General features: G+C 37.0%; 1 protein-coding gene across 3 annotated transcripts in view; it reads left to right on the forward strand.

Moving 5' to 3' along the window:
• The window catches only part of alg6 (ALG6 alpha-1,3-glucosyltransferase), a 65,839-nt gene extending 57,862 nt beyond the window's left edge, over positions 1–7,977 (forward strand). Inside the window, exons 14-15 of one of the 3 annotated variants that reach the window (XR_010019894.1) lie at positions 933–1,373; positions 2,838–7,977. Coding sequence is in view for 2 of the 3 variants with exons in the window: in XM_063064112.1 (XP_062920182.1) it covers positions 933–1,130 (198 nt within the window). In the remaining variant the exon portion in view is untranslated. The other 2 variants (XM_063064112.1, XM_063064111.1) reach the window with 2 other exon arrangements.
• The last annotated feature ends 2,927 nt before the right edge of the window (positions 7,978–10,904 follow it).

The raw sequence follows: 10,904 nt of genomic DNA on the forward strand, positions 1-10,904 counted from the left end.
GTATTGGGTCTTGGGTTGTAATCCAGTTCAGAGGAATTGAAAGGAAGCTAAGTATTATTAACTTAGCCACAGGAATGGCTAGTCCAGGAAATGGACACTTTCACAGCAGTACACGTCTAAGGTTGAAATGCTAATGAATTCAAGAGAGCTGCATATACAAATCTTGTAGAACTTACGAGGAAATGTACAAATACTGACAAAAGTGAATGTAAATACCTGGTTTCTGGATTGTGATGAATTTGAAGTGTGTTTTTGTATATGCACTGCATGAGATGGATCTCAAGATGCTTCATCTTGGTTTTTGTTAGTTCAGTGTTGCCCAGCAATTAGCATGAATCGTAATTAAAGGGGGAGCTTTCTTTTGAGGGGGCATGTGAAAAAAACAAGTGTCTATCTTTAGTTCATCTAATTGGTCTTCTTAACATAAAGGCCAATAAAGAATACATAGCTTTGAAATAATGCTAAGGAATCTCTTGTACTCGCCTGAAGAAGCAAACGGGCCGCTCTAGAATGTCCTATTTGAAAGACAGCTCTCTCTTCTGAGAAATGCATTGGAGTATGAGCCTAGAACTTGATGCTAATATCTCTGGAGTACCATATGGGACCGTAACCCTCTGACCACCTACTGAAGAGCTCTAATTAAAGAACAAACTGAAACTGGAGAACTGATTTTAATTATTTCACTTTCTCTTGCATCAAGAATTGATTGTCGATTTATTTTTCAAGTTGGTTTGTTTCGTAGTTTAGACATACTATGATACTATACAGCTAGTGTTGGGTTATAGAATCTATAGGTTATTCATGGTTTAAGATTATTAAATATGTTTCAGTATTTGGGATTTACACCCTTAAAATACGAAATGGATTAAAGAAATTGTAGTTGAATGTGTTAAAAAAAAAACTAACAAACAACTTTTTTTTTATTCCTACAGTTCCTTTTATCTGTGATAGCCATGGCGAGTCTTAGTTTGATTAGTGTAACACTAGTTCCTCCACCACAACTGCCAGACTTGTTCCCCGTCTTGGTGTCCCTAATTTCTTGCTTCCACTTCTTGATCTTCCTGGTGTACTTCAACATTCTGCATCTATCGGAGCCTGTGTTCAAGAAGCATCAACGGAAAGTGAAGTAGAGCACTGTTTGTTTTATTGCAGTGCAAAAATAGAATCTGTTCCACTGTATATTACAGTAAATAAATGATACTCTATGGTCCAAAATGTAAAAATTATCATTTTAAAAAATTATGTATTAACTTATCTGCCTCAATATATCAGTACATGCTGAAGAAAGCACCATGGATCCTGGGTCTTCCTGCTGTATTTGATCTAACAGTTAGGATGTTTCATGTGACCACGGAAACACCGATTTTAAAGAGGTGAGAAATCAGCCATGTTTGCTGCTCCTGACTATCAAATGAACTTTGATGACAAATGCAACAATTTGAGTATCTTTTGTGGAAAAGATTAAGTTTATATATGATGTCTCCAGTAATTATTATTCTGACAGTACTTTTACACTTGCATAAAGTAACCAAGATTAATGGCAATAAGTTAATAACATATCTTGGCATTGGCCATTCCCTTTGAGAGGAAGTGAAGAAAACAAAAAGGATACATGCACCAGCATGCTCAGATTTTGACCCTGGGCCATTTGTAAAGAGAACATTAAATAAGAAGTGAGTAAAACAATTGATGTGTGCTTCCTGGTTTTAGGGAAGAGAGGAAATACACTGCAAAGGTTTGGGAGTGTACTGATCTCACCCACAATCAGACAAAGATAAAATCCAATTAAAGAAATACTCCAATCTGTCAGGGTTGTTTTTAAGGTAGTACATCCAAAGCATTGTGAACAATGCCGGACTCTCTAAGAGTTAAGTTCCATTGTTCTTGTCGACTTAATTTACGTACTTTACCATTTTTCCTGAAAGTGCAGACTGCAATTTTTCTAGAGATGTTTCATGTGTGATTTCAGAGTGAGTGTGTGTGTGTGTGTGTGTATATGTATATATATATATTATGTACACCCACACACCCACCCATTTATAATTGTGGTATATCCTGCCCCTTTCTTAACCTGACAATTAAAATTTACATAAAAACTAATTTGGTAGCAGGAGTGGCCTATTCCATCCCTTGTGCAGATTCTCCAGCACTAATCCCTTCATTCCCTAATATCCAAAAATGTGTTGATTTCTATCTTGGATATAATTGCATGGCTTGGCATCTAGTTTGGGAGTTTCCAGCATTCCTCTCCCTCTGGCTGGACTCATTACTTATTTTAGTTCTCAGTGACCAATCCCTTCATTTCAGGCCGTGATCCCTAGTTCAAGATTCAACCTCCTCTACCAGACAGAGAAAATTTCATCCCCAAATCTACCCTGTAAAGCCCTCCAACAGTTTACCGATTTTGTATCTTTTGATGAGATTAGTTTGCATCTAAAATGGAGAATATAGATCCAGTCTGCTTGATTTCTGCTGAAAAGCCAAACCCAAATTCCAGAAATCAATTTGATTAACTTTTGCAACTATACTCTGCCGTGCGTGCAGAGGTTGGATCAATTTATGGGATTCCAGGTGCTGTCTTGCTGTCTTAATAGTTTGTAATAGGAGGATTTGGATCCTTTTGAACACCATCTTTTAATCACGTATCACTGAACAAACACTCCATTTTTGTTTTTTTAATGAAATGGATTACCTCTCTTTTGTGTGAGATTAGGTTAGCTTTATTTGTCACATGCACATAGGAAATACAGTGAAATGCATCATTTTTTTTATCAAATCAACAAGGATTGTGCTACTGAAGGGTTTGGCCCGAACCATCAACTGTACTTTTTCCATAGATGCTGCCTGGCCTGCTGAGTTCCTCCAGCATTACGTGTGTGTGCTGCAAAGTTTGTGCTAGGCAGCCTGCAAACATTGCCACGTTTCCAGTGCCAACATTGCATGCCCACAACTCACAAACAGTGGCGGTACATCTCTACTGTACTGTGGGAGGAAACCGGAGCATCCGGAGGAAATCCACATGGTCACGGAGAGGAACTCCTTATAGATAGCGACAGTGTAATCCATTGGCACTACTACTACCGGCCGTAATGGACTTCATTAACGATGCAGCTAGAATGGAAAATAACACTTGAATGTCGATTGACTTGAATTGCATGTTAACAACTGAGTTTTGAGAGTATTCATGTAGTTTACTGTTTTGGGTGTACTTAGTATCAGCCCAATTCTCAATAGACATGGGTCCATTGTATACACAGTAAATGTCTAAAGATCAGTTCAAACCCTACAGTGCCCATGAGCATCAGGACACCTGTCCAAAGTTGAGGAAAGCTGGTGCAGAACCCATTAAATTTTGCACTGTACCTCACCAGTATTGTATTTCATTGGGATGATTTAATATTGATACAGGGAATATAGCTTAGAGATTTCTTCCTTGCTATTATCTTAAAGGAAAAAAAAGGTTGTAAATGGGAGATATGAGAGTTGTGTAAAAGATGGTTACAGCAACTGATGTAGTTGCTGTTTTAAATTTTATCACAAAATATTTTCCATATGAATTGAGGTAGAATTGTCTTTTTGTCATTGTCAGTTGTTAATTTATTTAAGATTTATATATTACCAAAATGTCCATTTAATAATCTGAAACAGCTGAAAATTACTAATTTCAGTCACTTTAAATCTGAAGCTTGTTGTTATAATATGTATAACACAGCATTCATTCTGTGTTCATTTATATTCATTTCTAATAGTGAAGGCAACAAAGTTATTAGCAAATGGTTAATAAAATTAAGATGTCATGACCTACTGGAGGCCACACATTCCCACCTGCTTTCTCATCTCTTCTGGGTTTATTTGTGTTTTAATGGGCTTTGGAATTTGGAAAGCAGCATAACCATGAGGTGAGCAAGATTCTTTGCTCCCTCCAGCTGCACTGGAAAATGACATTCATGACATTCTGAGCAAATGACAGGCCCAGAACATTGAACGAGACACCTCCAGGGCAATGCAATGAAAATCTCTTTTTAATCATGTGCTTGGTAAGGGTCATGGCTGCCAAGCAGCTCAAGAATGCTCAGAAGAAATGGCAGTGATCTCTCATGTCAGTAGCTCATTCTGTCATATAGATGCAGACTGTCCTTTCCTGGTTATTACTGCAGTATAAAAACATTAGTTTTATGTTTGGGATAGTTTTCCATCCCCACCCCCTCTCTCCAGACCATCACCCTCCTTCCAGCCCCATCACCACCACCATCCCTTCTCAGTTTTTTTCCCAGTTGGCTTCACATGGTGATAAAGTGAGAGCTATATGATCTACCTGATGCACAACTGGAAAATGGATCTTGGAAGCACCAGCTGTCGAATGGCAGAAAGCTCCTGCATTAACCATTTATTGACTATGATCATCACTATGTTGTACGTGTCAGGCAGGGAGTGGGAATAGGTTAGTGAGAGTAAAGTAGTGTTGCTCCCAAGTATTTATGTAAAAATTTGTAATTTAAAAACAAAAGCTAGCCTCTGTGGAGCTACTGGAAAAATATATTTAGGCCTGTAGTCTCCTTCAGAATATCTTCCAATCAGTGTTATGCTGCTGGCTCAACTTTACATCTAAAGACAAAAAAAATTGCTACTATTTTTAAACATTGACATATGCAAGAATGCCATTGATTTGCTTCCTAGATTTTGCTTCCAATTTAAATTCTAGAAAAGTGTTGGAATTAATTTCTTCTATCAGAAGTCTTGAGCACATTGTTGTTGCTTTATTTGTCACGTACATAGAAAATACAGTAAAATGCATTTTTAAAATCAAATCAATCAACAAGGATTGCACTGGGCAGCCTGCAACTGTCACCATGCTTCCAGTGCCAACCACCAAATTAATTTCCTTTTTGAAAATCTCCTGCAGGATTTTTCCCACTCTTGGGCTTTCCTTCCATACTTCCCTCCTCCATTTGCTGATGCATCTACCTTTCCCAATTTGTATTACTCAATTTGTATTTTATTTATGAAGCTGCATTTCCGAATCCTTTAAGATGGTCAACCGAAGTCCAATATATCTGGATTTATGATTCTCAAAAAGAGGGTACTACACTGTAAGGCAATCACCCCATAATCAAGTTCTACTGTTTCTTTCAATCATGATTAATCTATAATTGAAACTTTTCCATAAACACTTTTCATGAATCCATGAACACTACCAAATTATTGCTTTTCTTTTGTAGATGTTTATTTTTTTTAATTTGTAGTAATTTAATGTCTTTGCAGTGTCTTGCTGCTGCAATACAACAAAATTTACATCATATGAGGCAGTGATGATAAACCTAATTTTGTGTCTATTTCCTTTGATGCCCTTAAATAACAAAGTTTTGAAAACCTCAATTGATCCTGTATTTTCAGCCTTGGGGTGGGGAACGAGATGGTGTCAGAGAATGCTTAAGACAAGTCTGCATGAAGTCATGGATATTCTTAGTCTTAGACTTTGATCTGACTAATGATGGCTTGATGAGTTTGATGTCATAATTTTGACAAATACTCATGTAATTAGGAACTTATGTCAGACATGATGGCAAGAGAAATGATGCATCTTGTGATTGAAGGTGGAAAGGGGGAGGTCATAAAATTGCTTTAGTGCTCAATTTGTAATAAGTTACATAACAGGTCTTCTGATTGGTATCAGCTGGTTCTTAAACTTTTACTCAACATTAAAAACTGGCAGTGATCATTTACTGGATTGTTCTTAATTGTCTTTAACTTGAGAACCTGGTCTTGGGAGTCGAGAAACAAAAAATTCAAAAACAAATGTGAAGCCAAAAGAGGAAGGTGAGAAGGACAAAACAATGCAGGGAGAACCTGGAGCTGTCATGGAACTTGGTTAGATCTTGGTTGGATCAAAGGGAATGGACCTGTGTTTGGATTAAATTTATTCAACTGAGTCCAATTAATTATTTCCCCCAGTGATCTGGTTGGTCTGAGGTTCGCTTTGGTTAGCATAAACCACTGGCAACATTGTAAGCTTGTTCTCACAATATTATGCTAAATTAAATATTATAGAGACAGATTTTACTATTTTACACATAATATTTAAGCAAGTTAGCGAATATTCTTTGATTTTTCTTTAGCAGGAGAAAGGTTGCTGAGAGAGAGAGAGCTCTCTGCCAGGGTAAATGACATTTAAATTAGGTGCTAGAAACTGAATCTTGGTGTGCACCTGTGGGAGCAGTTCCCTGCAGGCATTTTAGTGGACAGATTGATTTGCTTAGTGACATTTCTGTCATATATTTATATGAGTGGGCAGCTGCAATGATCTGCCCTTTCATATTCACACCAGACTCCTAAGGGACATTCCCTTGGGAACAGAACTTATAAAATTAAAATGCTGATAATTACAATACACACTTTCTTGTCTATTTTATCAGGTCATGCCCAATTAGTTCTGCTGTTTATATTGTGGCCAGTTAATGTCAAATGCTGGATTAAAATAACAATATTTTGTGCTCTCTTTGCTTTTTTTTGTCTCTTGGTGACATTGGCTCAGACTGGAGTGAGGTTTATCTTTGCCCACTGACTAATACCTCAGCCAAGTATCAATTCTTGCCGTGAGCCTCAACTGTAATATCTTGAGGTAGGCGAGGCATTAATGAAGATCTAGTGACTTTATTCTGTTACAAGTCTTATGTTCTGATAAATGACACTGTTTTGGAAGAGGCTGTGGAAAAATCAGCTGGTGAGGTTGCACTATTCAGAAATGGGCTGGGCAATGCTTTGACGGATTCAAGGCTCAATTTTAGTTCCCACAGAGTTACAAGCAACCAGTTGTTACCCGTCAATAGCAATCTAATAGTTTCAATAGTAATCTAATAGCCCCACCAATGTAACCAAGAGGGTAAAATGAAGGCTTTATATAATGACACCAAGAGTCAAAGTTAAAGATTAGCTTTATTTGTCTCATGTACATCAAACATAAAGTGAAATGTGTTGTCTGTGTCAATGACCAATGCAGTACCGCCCAAGAAATACATCCATCTTAAATTTTCATGATGAGGAAAAACTAAGATATACTGCTGCTTGGTTGAAGTGAAAGTCATTTTTTTTTAATTAAGAGAATTATGGAAGTTTATGCAAGAAAAGGATTTTATTAGTTTTGGAAATAAAATGACTGGAAAAATAGTGAAATTGGAAAGAAGTCAGAACTTCATCTAAAAGGCAATATACTTGGGGACAGTTTTGTGGAGGATAAAAATAATGGGTTCAAGAGGCCATTTAAATGTACTTATTGAAAGAGAAAGATTGAAGATTGGTAGAAAATCTGAGAACAGGACTATTATGCTAAATGGTCCTTTAATTTTTATAAATTCCTATTTTTATTCAAACATTGTCAGCAAATGATTAATTTTTTTAATCATTTACTCACTATCAGGTACAGAAGCATACCCAGCAATGGATTAGAAGAGGAAGGGTTAAGCCATTTTTTAAAAAAAGATACATTGAAGTGTTTATGAACAGTGATAAATTTATTAAATGTTACTTTTGACATGGATAAAGTCATAATTTATGTTTGAAAATTAGTGTTTAATTAATTGCTATTTTAGTTGTTGTTGGGCATTGCTGAGAACCTCACCCTCCCACTTCAGCATATCCTCAGATTTGATTAGAGTTGCAACCAGCAAATAAAACAACAAGCAAAGGTTGAAACATCTCTTTTGCAAACGTTTTGTAACTAGGCTACAATTGATAAAGTGATCCCTAATTGTTGAGAGACCAAAGAGAATTGAACGGTTTTCTCTGAACCAAATTTAAAGCCAGTGCAAAGACTGACACCTCCAACCCCATCCCTCAGGTTTATTTATATTTGTACCTTGCCTATCAATTTCTTTCCAATGCTGAGGTTTTCTTTTTTCCTCTAAAAGTCATAGTAAATAAGATTTTCTTGACCAAAATACCAATAAAATTAGTAATTAAGTGAGTTACAGTCAGCAAATATATGTGCAGTTCAGTAACAGTATCTGATCAAGGTCTTCAGAGATTGTTACATTTGTTTCTGCAGTAAGCAGAACTGTTTAAATGTTATTTATTTTCATGTTCACAAAAAATCTATAGAAAAATAAAATATTGATTGAATCACAACAATGCTGTAGGAGGAAAAAAATTTATGAAACCTCTTCTCAAATCCTTTAATTGAATTTTCCAAATCTCTCACCACACACAAATAATCAATATCTCCCAGCGTCAAGAAAAGGACCGGCTTTCTTTCCAATTTTGTTGTCATCAGCACATAGAAGAGCACTTGGATATCTGTAATGTCTTGACGAAGAATTTATATTAACCTCATAAACTATTGTTCCTTTGAGATACATTGAGACACAAAAAATCAAGAAAAAATAACTTTTCATAGCAGCAGCTGTGTCAGATCTTAAATATCCAATTTTTCTTTATTTCATTGAGAAACTTGGTTGAAATCTACAGCATGGGTCCATTGTTTAGGAAAAAAGTGCATTAAGATTTAAAATAAGTGGGAGAAGACAAAAGAAAGTGCTGGTTAAGTAATAGTACATTCAATTTTTAAAAGCCTGCAGCTTTGTAAGATAAAGCAAAAACTTTAGAGTGTTCCAGTGTGGAAGTGAGGAAATGAGGCTATATGCGGGAGACAGGTAGATGTATATTGAAATAAAGGAGTAAGGACGAATGCAGAAATTGTATAATTGTAGGTAGGAAGAAATACAGACTTGTTTTGAAGTGCAAATATTTTCACCTCATTAGAGACTAGCAAGGAGGGAAGAATCGACTATATATTTTGTTAAGGAATGCAAGAGATGTTGCAACAGAAAAATGGGATATGACAATTCTACTTATTAGCTGGAAAGAGTGGTGTAGGAGAAAGAAGCTGCCACATCCACAATGCACTTCAAAAGCAGTTAAAGTTGTGTAACTTGAGGAGGTGGGACGTTCAAATCTTCCACTGCTTGTCTAAGGAATATTGCCAGGAAGAGTTCGACATAATACATCATGATCAAATGCGATTTGAGCTTTAGTTTGCAGTGAAATTTTCATTTCATTCATGCCAGTTGGGCAATTTAGATGATACTTTTTAATGGACCCTTTCCACTTGCTTGGTAGCTTATATCACTATGCCTTTAAATATTGACCCTTTTGTATTTCTGCAGACAAGAAGGAGATAATTAGGGACAGCAGTGAATCACTGGCTGGTCAGTGTCCAGTAACCAAGGAGCTAGAGACTAAACAGAGCATCAGAGCAAAACACTTAGAATAAAAGCCATGTAATCTTACGTATATCCATGAATCAGTCCACCTGATAAATCATGCTGAATACCATGAATTAATTTAAACTATATATAAAGCAATTGCAAACCCTTGTGTTCTTCAGGGAATAGGAAGTTCATCTCTACAATATTCACTCTATCTGCTTTACCCTTGTAGTTCATATAATGGCCATTTGTCTCCTGAGACCCCTAGAGATCACGTCCTCATGACTGGACTTCAATTATGCCAATGTAATTACTGTAAATTAAAGTAGTGGAAAGAGTGGCACCAGATAAGTTAATAAATTGTCCTTCTATTGTTGCTTTATTTCTCAATGTTTACTCAGTCTGCATGAATATAAAATGTTGGCAACAGGTCAAGCAGCAACTATATAACCGTAAAACAATTACAGCACGGAAACAGGCCATCTCGGCCCTTCTAGTCCGTACCGACCCCTTACTCTCACCTAGTCCCACCGACCAGCACTCAGCCCATAACCCTCCATTCCTTTCCTGTCCATATAGCTATCCAATTTAACTTTAAATGACAACATCGAACCTGCTTCAACCACTTCTCCTGGAAGCTTGATCCACACAGCTACCACTCTCTGAGTAAAGAAGTTCCCCCTCATGTTACCGCTAAACTTTTGCTCTTTAACTCTCAACTCATGTCCTCCTGTTTGAATCTCCCCCACTCTCAATGGAAAAAGCCTATCCACATCAACTCCATCTATCCCCCTCATAATTTTAAATGCCTCTATCAAGTCCCCCCTCGACCGACCTTCTACGCTCCAAAGAATAAAGACCCAACTTGTTCAACCTTTCTCTGTAATTTAGGTGATGAAACCCAGGTAACATTCTAGTAAATCTTCTCTGTACTCTCTCTATTTTGTTGACATCTTTCCTATAATTTGGTGACCAGAACTATACACAATACTCCAAATTTGGCCTTACCAATGCCTTGTACATTACATTACATCCCAACTCCTATACTCAATGCTCTGATTTATAAAGGCCAGCATACCAAAAGCTTTCTTCACCACCCTATCCACACGAGATTCCACCTTCAGGGAACTATGCACCAGTAATCCTAGATCCCTCTGTTTTACTGCATTCTTCAATGCCCTACCATTTACCATGCATGCCCTACTTTGATTAGTCCTACCAAAATGTAGCACCTCACATTTATCAGCATTAAACTCCATCTGCCATCTTTCAACCCACTCTTCTAACTGGCCTAAATCTCTCTGCAAGCTTTGAGAACCTACTTCATTATCCACAACTCCACCTATCCTAGTATCATCTGCATACTTACTAATCCAATTTATCACCCCATCATCCAGATCATTAATGTATATGACAAACAACATTGGACCCAGTACAGATCTCTGAGGCACACCACTAGTCACCGGCCTCCAATCTGACAAAGTTATCCACCACTACTGTCTGGCGTCTCCCATCCAGCCACTGCTGAACCCATTTTACTACTTCAATATTAATACCTAACAATTGAACCTTCCTAACTAACCTTCTGTGTGGAACCTTGTCAAAGGCCTTACTGAAGTCCATATTGACAACATCCATCGCTTTACCCTCGTCAACTTTCCTAGTAACCTCTTCAAAAAATTCAATAAGATTTGTCAAACGTGA

Source organism: Mobula hypostoma, chromosome 12 (genome assembly GCF_963921235.1).
Source record: "Mobula hypostoma chromosome 12, sMobHyp1.1, whole genome shotgun sequence".
Classification (NCBI taxonomy): Eukaryota; Metazoa; Chordata; class Chondrichthyes; order Myliobatiformes; family Myliobatidae; genus Mobula; species Mobula hypostoma.